The 25,975-nt window shown below is 35.8% G+C and overlaps 1 protein-coding gene and 1 long non-coding RNA gene across 2 annotated transcripts in view; both read right to left on the reverse strand.

The window, feature by feature from the left end:
* The window catches only part of RANBP9 (RAN binding protein 9), an 82,776-nt gene that overhangs the window by 9,374 nt on the left and 47,427 nt on the right, over window positions 1–25,975 (reverse strand). The window contains exons 6-12 of the mRNA XM_036448401.1: window positions 15,650–15,834; window positions 12,743–12,855; window positions 11,463–11,571; window positions 10,162–10,352; window positions 8,881–9,025; window positions 5,219–5,340; window positions 3,284–3,435 (exon numbers count right to left, since the gene is read on the reverse strand). Coding sequence (XP_036304294.1) covers window positions 3,284–3,435; window positions 5,219–5,340; window positions 8,881–9,025; window positions 10,162–10,352; window positions 11,463–11,571; window positions 12,743–12,855; window positions 15,650–15,834 — 1,017 coding nt within the window. The remainder of the gene's footprint in view (window positions 1–3,283; window positions 3,436–5,218; window positions 5,341–8,880; window positions 9,026–10,161; window positions 10,353–11,462; window positions 11,572–12,742; window positions 12,856–15,649; window positions 15,835–25,975) is intronic.
* On the reverse strand, window positions 143–1,039 carry LOC123652678. The gene is made up of 2 exons (XR_006742133.1): window positions 786–1,039; window positions 143–547 (listed from the first exon to the last, which is right to left on the reverse strand). It is a non-coding gene; the product is annotated as an uncharacterized LOC123652678 (long non-coding RNA).

The following is a 25,975-nucleotide window of genomic DNA, read 5'->3' on the forward strand; positions in this document are numbered from 1 at the left end:
CAGTTTATAAAGAGTGAGTATAAATAGCTCTACTGCTTCAATTACTGGAATAAAAGCCTTGCTGGCTGAGCTGCTCACACACATTCGCTTCTCCACACTGCCTAATTTTTTCCCCCATTTTGGGGAAGATAGTTTCCCCCCCCCACAAAAATATTTAATTAAAGGATTTACTGTTATTTCTAATGAATTGTTTTTAGTTTTAGTTCTAATTTCTAGTATAGTAAAATCAATAAACTCTTTGAGAATATTTAATAGTTTCTTAAGGTGTCTAGACACCAGAAAGGTTGAGAACCTCGGTATCTAGCAAAATAATTTCCTAAATGAATGACTTTAGCTATCTTAAACTTAAAGGCTAAGAAATAAGTTTCTTCTTGCCATGCAATATGAGAAAAGGTTCTACAAAGTTGATAGTGATGAAAATACCCAATCTTGAAAAATCAGTTATAATTCTCAAATAAATTCAATCTCAATTGAATAAAACATTTATTGAATACCTAGGTTCTATATGCATAAGATATATTTAAAAGGGGAGAAGTTAAGGAAAGACCTAGCCCAGTGGTCAGCAAACCGGCTCTGTTTACTAATGAGTTTGCCGACCACTGCCTTAGGGAAAAACACTTAAAAAACATTTTAATAATGTACTAATGTCTTTAACTTGAACTCAAAACTTCTGGGTAGGGGTGATGCCTTATGCAGTGGTTGGCAAACTCATTCGTCAACAGAGTGGCAAACCATAGCTCGTGAGCTGCATGTGGCTCGCGAGCCATGGTTTGCCGACCAATGACCTAGCCTAACCTCAAAGAACTCATAAACTTATAGGGCAAATGTGGACAGCTATTTTCCTAACAGTGTATGAATGTCTGATTTGACTTTTTAAACAAAAAATAGCTACCCATGTGGCTCGGTGATTGAGAGTTAACCTATGAATTAGGAAGTCATGGTTTGGTTCCTAGTTAAAGCACCTGCTCAGGTTGCAGCTCAATCCCCAATGGGGGGCATGAAGGAGGCAGCCAATCAGTGATTCTCTCTCATCATTCATGTTTCTATTTTTCTCTCCCTTCCTCTCTGAAATCAGTACAAATAATTTTTTAAAAAGGATGTGTATGCCGAAACCGGTTTGGCTCAGTGGATAGAGCATCGGCCTGCGGACTGAAAGGTCCCAGGTTCGATTCCGGTCAAGAGCATGTATCTTGGTTGCAGGCACCTTCCCAGTAAGGAGATGTGCAGGAGGCAACTGATCAATGTCTCTCTCTCATTGATGTTTCTAACTCTCTATCCTTCTCCCTTCCTCTCTGTAAAAAATTAATAAAATATGCCAAAACCGGTTTGGCTCAATGGATAGAGCGTCGGCTTGGGGACTGAAGGGTCCCGGGTTTGATTGCGGTAAGGGCATGTACTTTGGTTGCGGGCATATCCCCAGTAGGGGGTGTGCAGGAGGCAGTTGATTGATGACTCTCTCTCATTGATGTTTCTAACTCTCTCTCTTCCTCTCTGTACAAAATTAATAAAATATATTTTTAAAAAGGATGTTTAAAAATAAAAACAGCTTTAATCACATAACCTACCAAATATCTTTTAAACTTTTTTTTAAGAGCTGATGATCACTATTAAAATAGCAGTTTGCTATCCAGTAGATGAAGTACTAAGTATAGTGACTACATCTCTCTTCACAACTCAGATAGCAAATATACAAGAGTGCATACCATTAACTGGAAATGTATATAGATGTCTCTTTAACCCATCCTAGATCAAGCAGATATGTAGGTGCATGATTTTTGCTGACTTTATGCTACATTCAGTGCTACTAGGTGTTGCTACTGGTGCACTCTCAGTCTGAGTCAGGAAGGGATGTCAGGAGCCTTGCCCTTGGCCACTACATACATCACACCCAAACAGCACGACATGAATATCTCCTTTGTTTTTTGAACTTTCAAAACATTCAGGAGAAAATGTTTATAACTTACCACCTCTGAGCCCAACCTGATACCACTATTATAACCTGGTTATTAATAACTGGAAAGAAGCAAAAAGAAGGCTAGATAATGTAGGCATGCCACTTGTACAGCTTTGCCAGGAAGCTGCAGTTTAACACTCTCCAGGTCTGAGTGACATGGGAAGGTACTTGTCAATCACACCGGGGAACAAGCCATAGGTCAGAATAGGCATGGCCACTACAAGTGTGGGAAGATTTGGTATTCATTAAACTTCTAAACAAAGGAATTCCTGCCTTCGTTTGGCTCTGTTGGCCCTCCTGGCTCTCTTGGGACTTGTTGCAGGGGGCATGCTCCCCTGCAATCTCCCGCATGCACTAATAGATTACAATCAGCCTGATGCACTGCTGCACTCAACTCCACCATGAAACAGACACTCTGGACACTGATTTTGCTTCTAGCTCTGCTGAACCTCCAGCTGCATATTTTCCAAGACTGGTTTAAGGGAAATGGGACTTTACAAACCAAGGGATACAATAACACACAAACCTTTCAATATATCTCATTCTCCCATGCATCTTAGAAAATTATTTTTCTCAAGATATGAGAACCTCACTCCCACTAGCATCGGAGAAATTCCACACTACAACAAACCTAACGCAGGATTAAAAAAAAAAAAATACAATGGCTAGGTTAATATTTCATAGATTTACAGAGCTGGTAGGACTTTTTGAGTATGAAAAAGCTTTTAAAGGAATAACATCTCCACAGCTAATTACAATCCTGACTTAAGGCAGGAGAAAACTCCCAACTTCAATGATATACAAATTTGTGCCTAACTTACTAAACTGTTTAAGTTGTATTCATCTTACTAGCTATCATAAATGTCAATCTAAAAAAGACCTGAAAATGTATTAAGTAGATGACCCAAATCCTTCACCAATCTTCATCAAAATGAAAACCATGTATTAGACTTTCAATTTGCTACAACTCTGAGCAATGTTTACTAAAATAAAAATACCTCAGATTTACAGTTTTATCAGCATACTCACATTTTTCCTAACTTTGCCAGTTTTATAGCTGAGAAAACACTAAGAAAAGTAAGTTGACAAAGTGCACATAATGCTGACAGGTTGCACAAGTGGGGATTGAATCCATACTTTTTACTTGAACTCCAGTACTATTTCCAGTACAGCAGAACTGCCCAAACACACAGAACACGTTTACTCTCAAATAGGAAGCCAGGGAGGAGTTCATGTGGAACAAGAATTTCTAGCTTTGTTCAGTGTGTTACAAAACTACAATTTAGTTCTTTTGATGCATTTATATTTTGCAGGGGAAAACAAATGTACCTTCAGCATTTTTTTATTTGCTGTGTTCTTGCCACATTCTCTCCTCAGCTGTTCACTCATTGCTTGTAGCTCTCTTCCAAAGTGAATCATTCTTTCTATAGCGGCTTGACTTCCTCCACACAACTGGCGTCTTAACTGACTTGAATCAACTTCTGTAACCAAAACAAACATTTTACTACCTTACTGAATGAAGTGCAATGGAGAAATAAACACAAATTGTTTATAACATTTTATATGTTTAATTTAGTAACTATTACCTAATGTTTTTCTCTAAATATGCAGATTAATTTAATATGAAACTTTGCAGCTAAAAGGTACGTTTTATCTAGGTCTCAAGAATCTAGGATCCAATATCTAGCATGCAGTTGAAAGTCAGGTGACAACCTTTCTCAGTGTTAGGATGTACCTATATGTCAAGGAAAATTTTATAAAAAGTTAAGCACAGGTCTCTAAAACTACAATAAGCGACATTAAGAAAAAAAAGAAAAAGTTAGTAACTGCCTGACAGGCTACTTTAACTGCTATAGAATAGAGACAGAATTAAATGATTCCTGGATGCTAAGAGAGGCGAAAAAATTCCAATAAAAACACAAAAGATACCATATTTTACTAATAAAAAAGGATTAGTTATGCTAAGAATACTACTTTTATAAAATATTTTATGGTATATATTTTGGTTGACAATAATAAATAATAATGTAACCATTTAAATTACTAATAATACATGTAATCACAAATGATTATGATAACATGCAATAAGCACTTTGTTCTATTAGCTTCCACAGATTAGCTCATTTAATTGTCTCAATGATGTATAAGGCAGTTATTATAATACCCATTTTACAGATGAAGAAACCAAGGCACAGAACTCTTAATTTGTCCAAGGTTACACAGCTAGTAAGTAGCAGTTGCAGAATTTGAATCCAGGTAATTTGGCTGTATAACTCCTGCTCTTAATCTCTATGCTCAAACTACTCCGAATTTTAAGGTTGCTGATTATCTGATAAAATAAAACAAGGCTGCCTTTTTAATCATACTCGTTGCTTGAAAAAAGGATTTATACAGAATACATAATTCTCAAAAAGGTAGTTGTATAAATAATAAAATAATAATTACATTTATAAAGTAGATTCTTATATATACCCATAACAATGTGAAAAAATACCTTTTAACCTCAAAATACTGAGAAGTCTAATGCTGGCCATGGAATTCTGACAAAGAAGGATTTATAAGCTTTAATAATATTCACTTTCCAATTGATGGGAAAGTTTGCTGATGATTTAACTTTATAATACAATTTACTACACAAGTTGTCAAGAAAGTAAATTAAGCATGACATTTAACTTAGGGGGAAGAGGAGATAGAGTCACACTTAAGTACCTACTAAGTGCCAGACAGTGAACTATGAATAGTCACATATATTCACATTAAATAAATTTAAGAAATTCTGTTTGATTAGAATTTATAAAAGCATCTCTACCCATTTGGCCTTTACTGGCTATAGTAAAATAAGTATAAAATCTTTCTTATATTTACAACCTTAAATATCCTCTAAAGCAGTGGTCGCCAACCTTTCAGACATGGATTGCCAGTGATCCATGGACCACTGGTTGGCGACCACTGCTCTAAAGGATATTTAACACTAAGTTGGTACCACTGCACTAATGACAGCGCTAAAGTTGAGCCCGAACAATTCAGCGAAGAAAACTCTGTAGCATTTAACTTCAGAAAGTACTATAAAGTAGCTCTGCTCTGTCTAGCAACCCACTCTCACAAGGAAGTTTAGAGAAGTAATGTGTATTGTCAAATCCAATGGCAAATACATTTATCTTTAAAATTTGACTTATGCTCATCAAGCTGCAAATCAGTACGAGTAAAAACATAACCTTGTAGTCATCATTTTTTATTAAAAATGTAAGAAATATCACTGCAGACCCATTTCGGTGTCACAATCTTCCATTTCGTGGTCATGTTTAGAGCTACCATTTAGGAAACCATTGGATGAAGTTTCTCCAACTCCATTGGAGTAGTGATCTGTTTCCATGTCTACATCATTACTGAAAACGAAAAAACAAACCTAATTTTAGAAATCGCACACTTCTTGCAGCTTAGTTTAAAATAAATTACTATTCAACTTCAAAGTAGGTATTTAGTTAAGTCTTGAATATATTCAAAGCCAAATATATAGCTGACTTTTAACAAAGTTGTACTTCTAGAGATAAGGGAAATAAATACACTAAAAGTATTGCCAAATCTTAATTTTAAAAAAGTTGATTTATATATTTAGGGTGCTTTCAATTTTCACTCATTTTATATTTACTGAATGAATAACTATGTGCCAATAACTACATTTGGACATACTATAGTAGTCAATGTAGGACCTTCAGATTCATCCGCATCGTAAGCAACAATAAATACCTAATCTTTAAGAATCACCCATGAAGATCTAGGTAGCGATTACACAGCCCAAAAGGCAACATTTGATGAAAATTTAGGAAATATTTAAATAAAAATGATCCTTTCTATTAAAAAAAAAGGGGGGGGGAGGGATATTCATTTCTTAGAAAAACCAACAACAATGAATGCAGATGAACAAAAGGCACTCTACGCATAATGCCACCAGAGATGGTTAACACCTGGCATGACCTGTGTGTGTGGTTTAAGTACCATGCGTGTGGGTACATGCAAATTTCTATCAGTATAATCTATTTGGTGAAAAGATAGATCTCGAAAGAAGGTGGCAACTGCCTTAGGACTCCTTCATTTGTCAGAAAAGCTGTGTGTTATATTGGTGACCTTTAAGAATTGTTAAAAAAATTTAACATTAAAAATAATGTTTAGTAGAAATCTTTAAGGACATATAGCTTTTGGTAATCTTAAAAATATACTAAACAATTTTTTAAGAAAACAATTCAATATACTATTTGAGAGGGATTCTTTCATTCAATACACATTCAAGAACCCTTAAGCCATGTTCTCCATGTTCCATGTTAGGTGCTAAGGATATAATGAAACTGCCTCTGCCCTGTAGGAGCAAACTACCTGTTAAAAACTAAGAAAGTTGTTCTTTGCAGAGGACTATTACTATGATAAAAGTTAATTGCAAGGAGTGTCACAACATGTGGTGGGGATACAAATCAAGGCAAAAATCCTGAAAGAAGTAATGTGAACTTGAGTTTTAACTAGAACAGACATTAGCATGGAGAGGAGACTTTCAAATAGAGGGAAGTATAATGGAAAAAGCACAAGTCTGGATGGAAGTCACAAATCCTGGGAAATAGTCTGAGTTCTGCAACTTACTAGCTACTAATTATTGACCTTTAAAAAAACCCCACACACATTCATTTTTTTGGTATTCAGCTCTACATCTGTAAAATGGTTTTCATAGTTAATACCATTTTTGCCTACTACACAATACTGTTGCAAGGAAAATCATTATCAACTATAAAGTAATTGTTACTGTTGAACAGTTTAAGGGAATTTAAAAAGCTTACTTTCTTACACTGAACACAAGGGAGAAAGCTGTGTCATCAACACCTTATGTTACGTTTCCTTCCTTGAACTCAGGAAGCAATAGGTCCCTTTAGCAACTTCCTGCCATGAGGATAGTATTTAAGAGAAAAACTCACCAACTGATTGCAATCCTGATTGCAAAAAATGGTAAAACTCTCTATCAATGATAAGTACTAAAATCTTACCTTTTAAAATTCCCATTCATAATTTTTACTACTAAATATTCTAATTTTATGTTTTTAGTATGTCATCTCTACTATCAAAGATTACCCTGACCTCCTTATTTTTTCTACTGTTCTCATATGACTTCTGTGGACCTCCATTAAAACCTGTACCAAACACCATTACTTCAGTAAATTTTGGTCACTTGTGAAGGATAACCTGAAGATTCTGAAAAATTGCTAACTTTGCAAATACAGATTTTTACATACATTCCTTTTTCTGGAGTCTTATTTCCATTAAGATTCCTTGCTAAAAGTTAGGTTCTCTCTCCTTTGATAAAATCTGCACTGATGAACAATTCCCCCAAAATGCAGTGTCACCAAAAAATTCATGTTATAAGACCAAACCAGCATAAAATTGTAAAATCTATCCATTATTTTTTTGCTATTCTTTAAATTGATTTTAGAACAAGAGGAAGGGAAAGGGGGTGGAGGGAGAGAAACATTGATCAGTTGCCTCCTGTACACACTCCAACTGGGGATTGAACTCACAACCTGGACATGTGCCCAGACCAGGAATCAAACCAGCAACCTTTCAGTGCACAGGATAATGCTCAATAAACTGAGACACACCGGCCAAGGTCATTATAATTATTTTTAAAATTTTATAACATGAGTTCTACAACAAATTGAGATTCAAATGCTATATGATTTGGGCAGGCTGAATTCATAAGATTTTTGTTTTCACACATTAGTATTGAATTCAGGTGATTACATTTCAGAAACTTTTAAAAGATTTCATGAACATTAAACCTGAGTATGTCATAACAGTGATACTAGAGGTCGGGTGCACAGCATTCATGCACTGGAGAAAGAAGAGGGAGGGACAACACACACCTCAGCCTGGCCTATGCCTTTTCACAGTCTAGGAGCCCTGGGGGAGATGTCCCACTGCAGCTTAGGCCTGCTCCCCGCTAGGAGCGCACTAACCACGGGGGTGGGGGTGGGGGGAGCTCCTGCATTGAGCCTCTGCCCCCTTGTGGTCAGTGCACATTATAGTGACCAGTCGTTCGGCCATTCAACTGATCTGCATATTACCCTTTTATTATATAGGATAGTCTTCTTTTCTCTCAAAGCTCTTCTTGCCTAACAAAATGGCTAACATCCAATAGGTCCTCAATACTACCCTCATGCTCTATGTTCTAAATCAGCGGCTGCCAATCTTTCAGACCTCACGGACGACTAGTGGTTCACGGACCACCAGTTGGCAACTGCTGTGCCAAAGGTTTCCTTAACCAGCAGTTGCCAACGTTTGGACCTCACGGACCACCAGTGGTATGCAGACCATTGGTTGGAGACCACTGTTCTAAATGACAACCACATCTGCTATAATCAAGCTACGTAAAGACAGGCTCTCAAATAAGAGTTTGGGCTTTTTTTTTTTTAGTAAAATTAGTTAACTAAAAGTCAGTAAACATTCCACATTAATTTACAACAACAACAACAACAAAAATACACACACAGAGAAAAAAATAGTTGTAAACATATCATATATTAAAACTAGAGGTTAAATGCAATACTTTGATTTAAGTTGGAAACATAACAAATAGCATGTGTGTGATCATCTGTATAGGTCTGTGATGGCAGGAAGAGTAGACTGCAGAGCCCTGCATTTGTCCTTATAACCTCACTAAAAGGGCAAAGGAATGGAGAGTAATACGAAAGAACAAAGAAAGAGCCTATGCGCATACTGAGAAACGGAAAAGCTTTGGGAAACTTATTCCCTAACCTTTTATTCTCTGGGGGCTTGGGAACTCCTAGACCTCCATTATTAGCCATATAACTCAAATTTTCCAAATTATTAAACGTCATAACCTGAATTAGGCTGCTTATAGTAATGTAAAAGCTAGAGAAATCACTTACCTGGTGAAGTTATTAACTTGCTGTGATCTTGACATGTTTATACTGTTCAGTTCTGGTACATTCAAATTAGTTGACTGATGTTTACTATGGCAATATGACTGATGTACTTTATTTGATATTACACCATTACTACAATTTTCAAAACCTGGGGGGAAAAAAAAGATAGGTCTTAAAAATAGAAACAAACATTTATTTATTATTAGGTTGTAAATAATATACCCATATTCTGACTTTTGTATTTAAAATATAGGACTATTTAAATCAATGGATTATTTAAATAGTAAACAGTTAACTTCTTTGAAAAGATTTATGTACACTTAATTGTGAGCTATAATTACCATCTCTTCTAACATTTATTGAAGGCTTCATTATGGATCAATCCCCCATAAGAGCAGTGTTATCACCACCCCCATTTTATTGAGGCTAAGAATTTGTCCAAGTCTGAAGTGACTGTATATGATATTCAAGAGGAGAAGCAGCTAAGGATACAAACATGAAAAGGATCTGCACTGTACAGGATGGTGATATAAAGAGAGCTATATGCCGACTGAGAAAAAGCTAAGTTGTTACTCTATGAAAGGAAAGGAAGCAGCACTTGACTTCTGTTTTATAAAGTTAAATGAACTGAGGAAGATAACACCATGGGGAAAACAGAATGAAAGAGATAAGCAAAGAAGGAAGATTAAGGAGGATTAGAAATAAACTTGTAGAAATTATCATAAAAACTAAGAAAGGTGAGAATTCCAATCAAGAGAACACCAAAAGCCCTGGATAATAAGGCTGCTGAGCAAAAAAACAAAACCACGACCGAGGAGGGTGGGGGAGTGAGGAGGGATGGTGATGGTGGTGATGGTGGTGGTGGTGGTGGTGGTGAACAGGAGAAAATGAACTAAGCTTGGTTGAGAAAGAATAAGATAGATAGCAGACAGCCCAACTAGATTTGGTGATTGGTGGCATAAGACATCACAGACACATCACTACCTTTAAATTTAAATTTCATGAAAACATAATTATATGTTACCAAATATCTATGATTTAATTTCTAGAGACAACTTAAACATTAGCATCTGTTTACAAAGATATGCTATAATAACTTATTCTCAGAAATAGCTCTTCCAGTTACTTCCTGGTACTAAAAACACATGCATCTGATCCACCTATAGTTCTTCTTCCAGTATCTTGAGATACACACATGCAAAACTGCTACAGAAGTGTCTAGATTTTTAAAAATTTTATTGTAGTTCAAAAATATAAAGATAATGTCATAAGATTGAATCTCACCAGAAAAATGTGCAGCACTTCCTTTGCCTGATGCTAAATTGTGGATATTCATTCCATGGCTGGGGCTCATACTTGGACTACTAAAAGGTCGAGGGCTAACAGGATAACTGTCTTGAGATTTTGGACTCCGGCCTCCCAAACACCGTACTTCACTATCTGTACCATTCACCATTTCTATAAACTGACGCACTCTAAAGAAAGAAAAAAATTTTACTTAATCTTCAAATAGCCATTTATTTAATAGCAACAGATTTCTGAAAGGAGATAATTTAATAACTTGTATTTATCAATAACTTTGGCCTTAAGATAGTATGCTAAAAGCACTAAATGTGATTTTATATACTATACTGGTTAGAATATTTTTAAATTTTCCAGAAAAATAGACTATATGCAAAAGCTGTATGTCCTTGAATCAAAATTTACCAAGAAAATGAAAGCTTATCTATAGATATAATAAAATCAAAATGGACTACCTTTTTAGTCATCAAATAATTTAATCAAAATAGTATTCGCACTTGGTAGCAAATCAAACTGTACATAAGAACACGACAGAATTTCAATGGATATTTCATCACCCCTATTCAAAGCATTATTCACAATATCCAACTGTGGAAGCAACACAAATGAATAAAGATGGATGAGTGAATAAACAAAATGTGGCATATGCATACAATGGAATATCATTCAGCCTGCAAAAGGAAGGAAATTCTGACAGATGCTACAACACAGATTAACTTTGAGGACATTGTGCTAAGGGAAATAAGCTAGTTAACAAACAACATTTATATGAGCACAGGGTAGTCAAATTCAAATTCGGAAAACAGAATGTTAGTTGTCAAGAAGAGAAATGGAGAGTTAATGTTTTATGGGTACCAAGTTTTAGTTAGAAAGTTTCTGGAGATGGACAGCTGGCACTGATTTCAAAACAATGTGAATGTACTTAATACTACTGAACTGTACACGTAAAAATGGCAAATTTTTGTTATGTATATTTATCACGATTTTTTAAAATGCCACAAACTTACTATGAGGTACTTTGCAGATAAGATTCCCATCTTCTAAATAAGATTTTCACATTTGGAAACAGAGACAGAAGGACAGAAGACCAAACAAAAGATGCCATCTGTTTATACTCCTCAATACAAGTATTTTTGTAACCTGTTACTTAAATGAACTGTATTACAAAATCTTATGTCAATATTTGAAAGAAAGTTAAACAAAAATTAAAACATGGAAATTATTTTGGTTACATATAACACAGATATATAATAAATATAGCATATTTTATTAAACAAACTCACTTCAATGTGAAAAGAAGATTAGGATTTCTTTCAAGTAAACTTGGGTATAACTGTTGTGTTGTTTCAATGGCTTCTCCCATTCTTCCTGCTAACACCAATTTCTGAATTCCTATTTAGAAAAAAAGAGCAAAAGATTAATTTTTCTAAGAGTAGAAACACTATCGTATAAGTAATATAGGAAAAATACCTATTAATCAATACTGAAGTAATAAAAACTAAAGTAAAGAAGATGGCCCTGGTCAGTGTGGCTCAGACAGTTGGGTGTTGTCCCATGCACAAAAAGGTTGCTAGTTTTGATTCCCAGTAAGAGCGCACACCAGGGTTTTGGCTCAATCTCTGGTAGAGGGCACGAAGGAGGCAGTCCATTGATGTTTTGCTTTCACATCGATATTTCTTTCTCTCTCCCTTCTCCCCTATCCCTCGCTCTCTAAAAAAATCAATTAAAAAAATCCTTAAAAAAGATGGCTATTTTTATGGCATACATGGTGTATTGGTGGGTTCATGCACATATACTAATCTCCAAATTTATCAAATTACATTCACTAAATATGTACAGCTTTTAATGTCAACCATTCCTCAATAATAGTGTTTTTTAAGAAGACCATAGGAAAGTCAAAGAAATAATACTCAAAATGTCTTATCAAATATAATCATTTCATTTTATATCTTTACTATTGAAAGTAATTATGATAATCTTTGAACCAGTACTAAAAGAATGCTAGACTTAGTAAGATCTGAATTCAACAGATACTCATTGAGCATTCCTTGTTTCAGGTATTTGTTATATTAGATGATGAGGATACAAAGAATATGTGATCATTTCCTGTTCACAAGAACTTATTATATAGTGAGACAAAGCATACAGTAGCTATAATACAACGTAGTCAATGATATTATAGCAGTTTGACCTATAAAAAATTCTTCTTTTCATCCATTATGGTTTTGCCTTGTTTTTATGCCTATATTCTCATCAAGTTATACCCTTCCTGATGGATACACCAATTTTATGATGACTAACTATGGTACGGTTATCATGCTGACTTACCTTTGTAAGAACAGGCCACACTGCTCTGGCTAAAAGCACTAGAACCTAAGCAATAAAGGCTTAAGATCAAAACTATCAGTCCTATGTGAATTTTTAAAAAGTAATCTTAAAATACATCAATAAAAATAAATTCCAGAAGCATCAATTTTAAAATTTACTTTAACAAATTTATAAAAATCGTTCACCAAACCTATAATCTGAAAGCAAGTGTTAGCCATGCACCGTAAGTCCTTACTTTGTCTATTCTTAATGGAAGCTAATTCTTCTAGAACGGTCTGGTCAGTAGATCTGGCAAAGGCCTCTGCTGTGGCACAGTACCCATGGTGAACTAAATAAGATGAAACCATTCTTAAAAAAAAAGAACACACCTTTTAGTCAAGAGAATACATGCTTTATACTACAATTTACATAAATAAGGTCTACTCTGGTGTTACAAAACTAACCTAAATAATTAAGGCTTTAATAACCTCAAGTTTAATGTTCAAAAAATCATTTTGTTCTTTCTTGTAGTATTTCCAAAAAGATAACTGCAAATGCTATGTTGAGACTACTGTCCCTAAAAATAAGTATTTATTAGAGAATCAAGGACACCCCATTTTCTCCAGGACCTTTACAATTATTTCCCATCCTTATATTCAATCCTACTCACCATAATTCCTGTTTCATGTTTATTACAACTTATCCCAATAAAGTGTTGTCATTTTGTAAAATAAAACAAATGTAAAATAACAGATTAACTCCTTATATTCTGGACTTTAACCCTTTTCTTTATCTATTACAGTAGATATATCACAAGTTGGGAACACAAGAAGTACTAAAGTGAACTTGGATAATACTAATCAGCCTTCTAATCTAAATCAATTGGTATGGCTGTGCACCTTGATATTAATTATTCAAATGACATTTATATGTAAGCGACACTGTTCCAAAGAACAGATTTATTTTTAATAAGCCACCAAGTGGCCAAAACATGTATTTACATTTAACTGCTGGCTAAACAGTATTAACCTAGATAGTCAATAAAGCCAAATATTCAACTTTAAACCTGCCTTCATCTGGTCTACTAAAGATCTGTTAGAAAATGGTAGGAAGAAGCAGTGGTTCAGAGAAGCGGGACTGACCAGAGGGCATTTAGAAAAACAGAATTTTTCATTTTATTTCGGCTAATGCAAATTATTTTAAGAGGCAGAACCTTTGAAAATAAATTTTCCAGGAGGTCATGGTGAGTGTCTATTTTGTGAAGAATGGGGTTGGTTGGGGTGGGGGCCCTCACAGAACTCTGGCTGTAGGATAAGATGATGTTTTCTCTGCTACTATCCTGCCATAATGTTCAGTGGTGACCATTTTTAAAGCATTAAAGGGCAGTGACCCCAGGAAAGCAACTTATCTTAGCTCTAATTCATGGCAACTATGAGATTCTGGGCCAAGATTCACTATTCTTTCAACTGCAGGACAAAAGTACTAGTGCAGATTCTGCAATACCTGATGATAATTGCTCTAGTGAAGAAGCATGTTTTCAGAATCATCAACATATCTTCCAATCATATCTCCTCCAAAAGGTACACACAAAAACCTTTATTAGATTTTTCAATTTCAGCCTGTTCAAAGCAATTCAAAAGACGTTTAAGATGAACTGTGTCAGATTAATGGTATCTGAAAGAATTCGTCTTTTTCTTTGGATATAGTAGTGAAAATGACTATTTAAACTTACTGGTGCTTATCTCATTTATAAGTTTATACTATTTCAAGCTTTATGAGCTACCATTTAGTACTACTGATATCTGGCGTCATCTTGAGCCTTTCAGCAAAGGTAGTCTAAAAAGGTCATAGGAATTATATTTTCCTGATTTCCATAAAGAAATTCTACTTTTTCATAAAAAATAACCTAATAAAACAAATTGCAATTTTTTGGTAAAAAAATGAGTTGCGAGAAAGGTTATTCATTTTAAAGTACTTCTATTGACACCTAGAGTAGATGCTATTGCCCATCCTCCCCTGCTGCTATTACTGGATCATAAGTATTTGTCCTGAACTTAGGATCCTAACTCCATCTTCACTATTCCTTGGCTTCCTTTCCTTTACCTCCTTTTAAATGTCTAATAATACCACATACAAGCAAATGGCATTAAAATAATAAGATTTTTTAAATTTCTTAAGCCAGAGGTTTTTGGTCAGATTTTTCTATTTAGAATAGGAGCAATTAGAGCCTCCCTAAATCTACATGATAAAAAATATTCAGCAAAGCAGGGATAATAGTAAACAAAAATAGCTGACATTATTCTTGCAGAATAACCCATTCACTAGAAAAATGTAGCCAAATCCTGAAAAGTGAATTATATTGTACATATTAAGTCTGTATTCCAGTATATAAACTTTATCATTATTTTGATGCTTAATCTTATTGGATAATAATTCTTTTCTCCTATAAATATTTAAACTACTGAACATAGTCAAATTCATATAAAAATGATCCCGTATTATGCAATCCAAATTATCTTTCTGAATTTATATTTTGTACTGGAACTATCGATATTATTAGTTGATCATGTAACCGATGGAAAAAATTAAATCCTATTACTAATAATAGAAAATGAATGAACCCAACCTAAGTGATCTAGTGTCACTTTATTTGTTCCATCAAATTAATAAGTCAGACTAACATACTATTCTGTATGTTCAAATCAAACCTTATTTTTAATTGTTCAAAGAGAGTAAGTTATTTTTATAGATATTAAAATATTACTTTGTACCAAAAGAATAACATCCTATATAATAAAAACCTAATATACTAAGTGTCCAACCGTTCAACCAGTCACTATGACACGCACTGACCACCAGGAGGCAGACGCTCCAACCAGTAAGTTAACTTGCTGCTGGGGTTCGGGCGATCAGGTCTGGGCAAGATGGGCCAGACGTGCCCTGTAGCCTTCTTGCGGTCCCTCCCCAGTCCTGATGTGCACTGGTGGGGTTCCTCAGCCTGTCCTTCCGCTCTCTCTCAATCTTGGATCCCCTGGGGGATGTCAGAGAGCTGGTTTCAGCCCAATCCCCATAGGCCAGACCAAGGGACCCCATCAGCACTGGGCATATAGTATTTTATAAAAAAGTACTTTTGAATAATATCCATTCAAATTTCTTCACTTACTTTTGTATCATGGTCTGCCATTCTCCTTCTCGATCTCCAATAGGAAACCGGTCTATCTGTGCCTGTATTTTGGTTCTCCACTCCCGCATGTAGTCTTCTATATCAAACACAAAAGGATGTTGCCCAAAATTGGCATCAACGACCTCTCCTGGTGTCTGGAGCCCAACAGTCGGATATAAATTTGGCTGTAAAACAACACATTTCGCTAAGCATCTCTCGCTTTTATGTTCAAGACATTCATTCTTTCAAATGCTGTCTCTTTACAATAACAGAACTACAAATTTTCTTAATCCAAACCTAGTAGAGGAAGACTTAAAAGCAAATATTCTAAAATACAATCTATACCAGATGGAAAGATCTCATTTCTTATAATCTAATCAGGGAGGAAGGGAAAAAAAAAAAAAAAAAAAGGGAGGGAGGGAGGGGAACCTCAGTAACCTATTTTACTTATTCAGAGACCACATGAAAACAAACTTTAATAAATGACAAGTTGCTCTTAAGAATATGTCATATAGGTGCTGGCCAGTGTGGCTCAGTTGGTTGGAATGGTGTCCCATACACTGAAAGGTCTTGGTTTCAATTCCGGACCCAGGTCCAGGCCCACGCAAAGGCAACTAATTATTTCTCTCTCACATTGATGTCTCCCTCTCCCCCTGCCCTCACACCTTCCCCCAAAAAGGAAAAGGAAATCAATGAATATGTCCTTGGGTGAGGATTTAAAAAAAAAAAAATTCATATACTAGTTACAGAGATTCAAATATAAACACATAACTTAAGTTTATCCTTTTATATATGATATATGTGATGCATTTCTAGAAATGAATGTGAAAGCTAGTTACCACAGAAATACAATCCTAACTAGGCAAGTGCTATTTTAAGTTTACTAATTTTACTTATTTGTCTATTTGGGATGCCTTTATAAAAGGATGGTTATAAGCAAAACATAATCCCATTGAGTGGGGATTCTCTATATAAAAATATAAACTCAAATGCACATATTTCAAGAGAGGAAAAGGATGAATTTAAAAGTTATAAAGAAATGCATTTAGATATACTCCAAGATTTTGAGGCTAATCAATTTAATTGCTTAATAGCTTATACACACACACACACACACACACACACACACACACATATATATCAAAGTCCTTCTTTTGGCTCTATCTATCACTAGTTGTTACATCTAAAGGGAGAATAAGTTACTAAATGTCTATTAAATGGCTATGATTAATCATTATAATCCTGTGAAAGAATTACTACTGTTTACAATTACAAAACTACAGAGGTTGAGTCTCAGGGGCAAATTAACTTGCTCATGGTCTTTCTACACTATGGCAGAGATGAGATTGGAATAGGTTTATTTGCACCAAATCTAAGTCCAATTTTTCTTCCTAAAACTCCAAATCATATTTCATCTTCATTCTATGTCTTATTTCTTTGTTTTGATTATCACAAATATTTTCTGAACAAAATTATGTAAAGATGATTAGGGCATAATTTGTGTATAATATAAGATGCTTAAACAGATCACAGTAAAAAGCTAGAAGAATATACTTAAAAACAACTGACCAACCAAATCAGAAACAAGAGTACTGTGTCAAAATACTGAGAAATATAGTTGCATCAAGTTAAGGGAGGAAATAATGCAATGCACAAAAATGCACTGACTCTTAATAATCAACAAAACTAGCAAGATACTAGAATTTTAAGCCAAACACAAGTCAAATATTTACTACGACTTTTCCATTCCACCAATGAGAAAACAGACCTAAAGAGTTTAAGGAATTTACCCAATAGAACACCATTTATTAATGACACACATACAGGGGAAAAACCCGTATCTACTTCTAGCACAGTATTCTTTCCACTAAAACCCATTACAAAATTATGATGTGTTTTAGAACAAAAGTATATAAAGTCAAGGCTCTTTATAAAAATATAAATAGAATAAAAGCAAAAGACTCTTAATATGGATATAAATAGAATAAAAAAAAGCAATCCTATTCATTAAGCAGATTTTATAATTCTGATGTTCAGCAACATCCAAACAGAAATGCTTTTAAAATGGTTTGCTAATCTTAATTTTTCTTAACAAATTCAGGAAAAGAACTCAGATCAGTACTACAAAAGAAAATCAGCACTCATGAATACTCTGATAAAAAATGTGCCATACAAAGGTTTCAGTAATAGTGTGAACAACTTCAACAACAAAATTGGGGGGGGGGGGACTAAAAACATTTTAGATTAAAAAAAAATACACGTTTCAAACTTCCCTGTGACAAAACCTGCCATAAAGACCAAGAAAAATAAACTTTATACAACAAACATCTGCCACACATGTGAGAATCATTATTTCAAATATAAAAAATTCTCATAATACAGGTGGACAAAGATTACTAGTACAATTACAATAAAGACACTTCATTCAATTTAAAAATAATGAGAACAAAAACAAGATGGTTATTTTTTTGCACATCAGATTTTGATTTAAGACTGAGAATATCCAGTATTGATGAAGGTTGAGAAAATAAGCCCTCTCTTCCACTGTACACAGAAATGTAAACTGATCTTTTAAGAAGAAATTTTGGCAAAATCTATTAAAATTGGCAAAGCAATTTCACTTGTAACAATTTAACCCTACAGAGAAAAAAAAAATATGCAAGGATATATGTCCTATAACATTGTTTGTAATTGCAAATAAAAAATTAAAAAGAATGTCCATTTATAGGACATTCACTAAAACCCAGGCTCCAATAACTATGATATGCTATTATTTTATGTCTAAAAAATAACACTGCCCATTAAATTCTGACAGACCACAGATCCCAAGATGCAGCCCCATTTCATAAATGTTAAACTACAAAATTAAACAAAATAAGTAAAAAAAAAATGTGTACACTGACAAAGATGCCCAACATATAATACTAAAATGAAGAAAGCAAGCTATAGAATAGGGTATAAACTATAACCCCATGTTTTTATTTATACAATGGACATACAGGTTAACATAAGTTTAGAAATAGTTTTGAAAGGATATATATCCAAGTTAACACAGTCATCATATTTAAAGAGGCCAGCGTATTTGTGTATTTCTAAACATTTTCATTATTTGGATACTACAACTATATATTAATTTTGTAAACAGAAAGTGATAAAACACTGAAAATTTGTTAAAAGTCAGGTGGGCTCAATGAAAAGAAACTAAGTTTTAATACCATTTACTTGAATTTAAAACCAAACAATTTTGAGGTCAAGGAATTAAGAACATAGCATTTAACTGGCAAACCATAAATTTAAAAAGTATAACAGAAATTTTAAATTGCAAGACTATAGGTTTTTAAAAGTAGAATATAACAATACAATGGTTTTTAGTTTAGTCAGAATTGTACAGCCATTGTCATTATCAAATATTACATTTTCATCACTCCAAAAAGAGTAACCCATACCCATTCATAGTCACTCCCCATTCCTTGTCACTGTAACTCATGACCATCAATCTACTTTCTGAAACTACAGATTTGCCTATTCTGGACATTTTATATAAACAGAATTATACAATGTGTGTCTTTTGTGACTGGCTTCTTTCATTTAGCATAATGTTTCGATGTCCATCCAGGTTATAGCAGGTATCTGAATTATGAATTTATTTAAAACAATATTTCCCAGGAAACTGTTTCTCAGCTTTTGGCTCAGTGGATGCAGAATTAGACAAATTAAGAATTTAAGTCTCTAATAAGATAACAGAAAAACAGATCTCATTTCTATTGCCTTAGGAAAAAAATAGATACTATTCAAAAGCTAAATATAGCCGAAACCGGTTTGGCTCAGTGGATAGAGCGTCGGCTTATGGACTGAAGGGTTCAATTCCCATCAAGGGCATGCACCTTGTTGCGGGCACACCCCAGTAGGGGGTGTGCAAGAGGCAGCTGATCGATGATTCTCTCTCATCAATGTTTCTAACTCTATCCCTATCTCTTCCTCTTTGTAAAAAATCAATAAAATACATATATATATATATAAAAGCTAAATATACACAATAAAATCATATTCTCAATAGCATAAGCTTTGTTTATTTCATTTAAAATATTTTTTCTATGAAAATAAAAGCAAACAATGTATTATAAAAAGATTTCAAGTCAACCTAAGGAATGGTAAGCTGGATTATTTTAAATGAGGCCTACATCTATAACAAAAGAACTTTACTTAATCCCATATAAGTAATCCTGAATTAGTCAATTTATAAATGGACATTTCTCAAACTGGAGAGGTGAATTGGGAAAGAAACATTATTCTGAAGTAAATCTAAGGTTTTCAAGCTGTATAAGTACCCTGTGCTCCATGATAACTCTAATACAGTCTATATTAACTTTTTGTTCTGTAAATATACATACTCTCTACCAGGATTTAATGCTACAACTAAAGAGTGAGAGATCACAGGTACAAAACACATACATATACTTGTTTGGTGGTCCCTTTAAGAGAAGACTTTTTCCTCCCTTTTTAAAGTAGAAGAATGGTGTGTTGCATATGTAAATCCCAGAAGATCTCAGTCATAAAAATAAAGAACTTTCCAAATCACAATCACCATAACCACCACTTTACTCACTGTTACAAACTGAGTATCACCACTGGTTAATTATAGACAAGGCAAAACATAACTGGGGATTTTAAAGTGGGATAAAAATAGTTAGAAGGTAAAAAACATGTCCACAACCAGCTAAGCCTTTCCCAAATAAATGATCACCATCTACCAATGAGAAGAAACAAAAAATCTGCTCACTCTGAAAAGTTGATTTTAGTGTCACAAAAAAGGAGAGAAAAAAATCCACCTATTAATACCAAATGAAATTTATAAAATCTTTGCAATGGTTCTGAACATCAACCTACCTACCAACATCCACCCTACCCTCGACTACGCCCTCCCTCCTACCCACTTCATCACAGATGCTCTTCTTTTTTAATCCTTGTAGGGAGGACAAGCTTAAAAGAGGGGGAGAGCCGAAACCAGTTTGGCTCAGTGGATGGAGCATCGGTCTGCGGACTGAAGGGTCCCGAGTTTGATTCCGGTCAAGGGCATGTACCTTGGTTGCCGGCACATCCCCAGTAGGGGGCATGCAAAAGGCAGCTGATTGATGACTCTCTCATCCATGTTTCTAACTCTCTCTCCCTTCCTCTCGGTAAAAAATCAATAAAATATATTAAATTTAAAAAAAAAGAAAGAAAGAGGGGGGGAGGGGGAGAGAAAGGGATCAAACCAGCAACCATTTGGTATATGGGACGACACTCCAGCCAACTGAGCTACCCAGACAGGGCCTCAGGTCCAAAATCTTGAAGTCAGATACTGTTTCTCATATTTTCACATCTAATTCATCATAAAATGTTCTTGGCTCACAGTGAACTTTATAAAAAATATTTATTTATTTATTTTTATGCATACTCTTGAATCCATTTGGTACTGTGGTATAAATATAAAACAAAATCCTAAGATTATATATATTTTAAACACTTGTTCCATCACTACTTATTAAACAGTGCTTCTTGGTGGGCAATTTTGATATGTAGACTGGATTTTCTTGGGTTAGCAAAGTCTTTTCTATAGCTTTGATTTCTTCTATTTTTGAAAGATTTTCTTGAGGGATATTAATAATCTATACCTTAGATGTCTAGTCTCTGCCTCTGAGTATCCTGTCATCTCAAAACACCTCTGAAACTGGAATGTATCTTATAATCTATGGCACCCAACATCTGGCCAGGCAGCTGTTAGGATGAACTATCACTGCCTGCACAGATGTGAATTTGTTAAAAAATGAGCTCACAAAAATATCTGGGACTTGATTATTTTTCCTAATAAAACACCTGGATAACTGCAATCCTAAGACATTTTAGTCAACAAGCCAACTAAGAAAGAAATACAAGAGTCCTAGCTATTGTCAGAAAACCAGTGGTTAATAGTTTCTGGCAATATTAAGAAAGTGATAGCAACAAAACCTGTACAAAGCAAGCAGAAGCTTGGAAGAAAATACCAGATATAATGGAGAACTCTTAAGAAATATACTTGATGGCATAGGAGACAATGTCATGTAGAAAACCACAGACAGAAACTTTAAAAAAGTGTTCTAAGAACTTGGACTATGAACATAAGTTTGGGGAACATTTTAGTCAATTTATATTGCTATTTCATCATTTTTAGGCATACAAGTAATATTGATGAAAAATGTTAAATGCCCTCAAAGACCAAAGGATAAATGTAAAATAAAAGTTCTAAGTGATAAGAAAGCATCTATATATACATAAAAGCCTAGTGACAGGAATGGTGGAATAACTGGGCACTATGACGTGTACTGCAGTGGCCAACCAGCTTGATCTGAGCCCTAATCGCCCTCCTCCCAACCTCCCATGGCCCCTTCCCCCAGTCTTCCCCCCAACCCAGATTGGAGATGGGGATGGCCAGCAGACTGCCCAAGGCCTCTCCCCCTCCTTTTGTTTACCTTCTATAACTGAAACTTTATAATCTTGAGTGGAGGCTTAGGCTGGCAAAGGCAGGCGGAAAGCTTGGCTTTCTCTGTTGCTTGGGAAACCCAAGCCTCCCTCCTGCTCTCTGTGGCCATAGCCATCTTGGTTGGATTTATTTGCATACTTGCTCTGATTGGCTGGTGGGCATGGCTTGTGGGTATAGCAGAGGTGGTTAATTTACATATTATTCTTTTATTATGTAGTTAATACTAGAGGCCCAATGCATGAAATTCCTGCGGGGGGGGGGGGGGGAGGACCCCTTAGCATGGCCTGCACCTTCTCCAATCCAGGACCCCTTGGGGGATATCTAACTGCCAGACATCCCTCTCACAATCTGGGACCAATGGCTCTTAAACACTCACCTGCCTGACCTGCCTGCCTGCCTGATTGCCCCAACTGCCTCTGTCCCCACCACCGTGGCTTTGACCAGAAGGATGTTTGGAAGACAACTGGTTTAATTAGCATATTACCCTTTTATTAGTATAGACTGATAGAGCCTTAGATTTGATAAATAAGGTATACAGACGCACACTTCTCACACTTCACCTGAATTTCTGTATTAGCCCCTCTCAATTCTGTTTGTCTCTTCCCTTACTCCCCCCTCCTTTCCCTAGCCTAATTTTTCCATTTAGCGGCCACTGATCCTTTAAAAACTAAAGTTGTATGATAACTAAAATACTCTGCAATGTCTCTGTATTTCACTCAGAGTAAATGCTTAAGTTCTTACAATGGCCCACTCAAGATCCAGATGACCTAGCCAATCCCCATTCCCATCATTATCTCTGACAGATCTCCTACTACTCTCTGCCTTTCTCGTGTCCCTCTACCTTCATGCTAGTCTTCAAAAATATCAGACATGCTCCTGCTTTAGAACCATTCCCCTAACTGTTCCCTTTGCCTGGAACATTCTTGATCTATATGTCCATTTAGTTATCTCTCTTCTTCAAAAGCCTCTGCTCAAATTTTAGCTAGAGCAAAGGTGAGCAAATAGTATATCATGTGTTCTGTGTTTGGTACGCGCATGCACTCTTTTTAAAATGATTCATATTTTTAAAATATATTGATTTTTTACAGATAGGGAGAGGGACAGAGAACTAGAAATATCAATGAGAGAGAAACATCGATTAGCCGCCTCCTGCACACTTCCCACAGGGAATGTGCCTGCAAACAAGGTACATGCCCTTGACCAGAATCAAACCCAGGACCCTTCAGTCCGCAGGCTGATGCTCTATCTATTGAGCCAAACCAGTTTCAGCTGCCTGCTCTCTTTTTTCTCTTTATTTGAAAAGTGCTTAAAACCTTTTAAAATGTTATACTTTACTTATTTTTCATGTATTTTTTATTCTCTAACTTCTCCAGCTTGTGTATTCTAAGAGGACAAGGACTTTACCTATTTTATTCATTGGTATATCCAAGCACAGAACCTGCCACAAAGTAGGCATGCAATACACACTAAATTTAAAAATGGTTAAAAGAAAAAGAAGAATGTGAGTGGAAGGAACCAAGATAGTGGCATAGTTAAACACCTGAACTTGCTCCCTCGCACAACCACTTCAAAACTACAATTAAAAGACAAAACGGGTATCATTCAGAGCCACAGGAAGGTTGGATGAGTGAAATTTATACAACTAAAAGGAAAGAGAAAAGCACACTGAGACTGGAAGGAGGTGAGGAGGTGCATAAGTAAAATGTGGAAGTACAGAGGTGCACGCGGAAAAGAGCTGGCAACCGGGTATGCTGCTGTCTTTTTCAATCAGGAGGGAGATACAAGCTCCCGACTGCTCTGAACTCCAGTTCTGGGTGAGACTCTGGGGACACAGACTCATATGGGGAGAAACTGGACTGACTGTCTGGCATCTGACCAGAACACGAAGGCAGCTTTCTCTCAAAGGTGCCTGTAGTGATCATTGCTCCTGCACGGTGCCAAGAGACAGAGAGTCATGGGGACCTTTTTGGAACAGGGCTGACGGTCAGCCATTGCTGTTTACTCAGCCCTAGTGATTCCCTGAGACCCCATCCAATTTACAATCCTACTCAAGCTGTGTGCAGAGGCTTTTGCATATGAATGGCCTGGCCTTTGCAATCTAAAACCCAACATACAGCAGCTGGATCAGAGAGCCCCAGAGCCTCCAAAAGAAGGCCCAAAACTGGACAGCAACTTGCATTGTTTCACAGCTAGGCCTCATCTGGGCACCTCCAAACCCCAAACAAAGAGGAAGAATTTGCAGATCTCTCCGTAGCTCCTGCTGGGTGGCTTCAGGCAATGGCTGACTTTGCACCTCCTTGGAGATCCAAGAACCAATGCACCCAGAAGTCAGAGTGAGACCATCCAGATTACCACTCTTCAGATCCATGAGAGACTCACACAGGAGGCAGACTCAGTAAGCACCAAAGCCTAATGAAACAAGTCTTGTCCCATAAGGGTGTCTCCAGCACAACTGGTCGTAGACACAACTGATCCTAATAGCCAATTGGCCTAGAGGTCAATTCTTCCCAGTGATACCAACATCAATCAAGGCTTAACTACAATAGGACTGTGCACACAGCCCACAAAGGGGTGCACCAAGAGTGTCCGTCTCAGGTATTAGAGAGGCTGAGCGACTAGGCCCTATAGAACACCTAGCACACAAAGCCACTCTATCAACACAGGGAAACAGCCAAAATGCAAAGATAAAGAAACAGGTCACAAATGAAAGAAATGAGGAAAGCAAACGACTGGATATAGAGTTCAAAACCATGATTATAAGGTTACTGAAGAATCTTCTAGAAACCTCTGAGAAATTTAGTGAGATCCTCAAGGATATGAAAAAAGGACCAACTGGTCCTGGATATGAAAATAAGCATACACTGACTGAAATAAAGAATAATATACAGAGATCCAACAGCAGACTAGAGGATCTCAAGAATAAAGTCAAAGATTTGAAATAAAAAGAAATAAAAAACACCCAACCAGGAAAGTAAAAAAAAATAAAAATATGAAGATAGTGTAAGGAGCCTCTCGGACAACTTCAAGCGTACCAATATCCCAATTATGGGGATGCCAGAAGAGAGAGAGCAAGATATTAAAAACTTATTTTAAGAAATAATGACAGAAAACTTCCCCCACCTAGTGAAAGAAATAGACTTACACGTCCAGGAAGTATAGAAAACCCCAAATAAGAGGAATGCAAAGAAGACCACACCAAGACACATCATAATTAAAATGCCAAGGGCAAAAGACATAAAGAATATTAAAAGTAGCAAGAGAAAAAGTTAGTTACCTACAAGGGAGTACCCATACGACTGTCAGCTGATTTCTCAACAGAAGCTATGCAGGCCAGAAGGGAGTGGCAAGAAATACTCAAAGCGATGAACAGCAATAACCTACAACCAAGATTACTCTACCCAGCAAAGCTATCATTTAGAATTGAAGATAAAGAGCTTCACAGATAAGAAAAAGCTAAAGAAGTTCATCACCACCAAACCAATATTCTGTGAAATGATGAAGAGTATTCTTTGAGTAGAAGAAGAAGAAAAAGGTAAAGATAAAAATTATGAACAAAATGACAACAAATACATATCTGTCAACAAATGAATCTAAAAACCAAGTGAATAAAAAATCTGATGAACAGAATAAACTGGTGACTATAATAAAATCAGGAGCATAGAAAGCAAGTGGACTGACAATTCTCAGGGGGAAAGGAGTGTGGGAAGAGACTGGAAAAAAATCGTACACCTATGAATGAGGACAGTCGGGGGAAGAGGTAAGGGCAGAGGGTGGGTTGGGAACCAGGTGGAGGGGAGCTTTAGGGGGAAAAATAGGAACAACTGTGA

The sequence above is a fragment of the Pipistrellus kuhlii genome, unplaced genomic scaffold (assembly GCF_014108245.1).
Source record: "Pipistrellus kuhlii isolate mPipKuh1 unplaced genomic scaffold, mPipKuh1.p scaffold_m20_p_2, whole genome shotgun sequence".
In the NCBI taxonomy this organism is placed as follows: Eukaryota; Metazoa; Chordata; class Mammalia; order Chiroptera; family Vespertilionidae; genus Pipistrellus; species Pipistrellus kuhlii.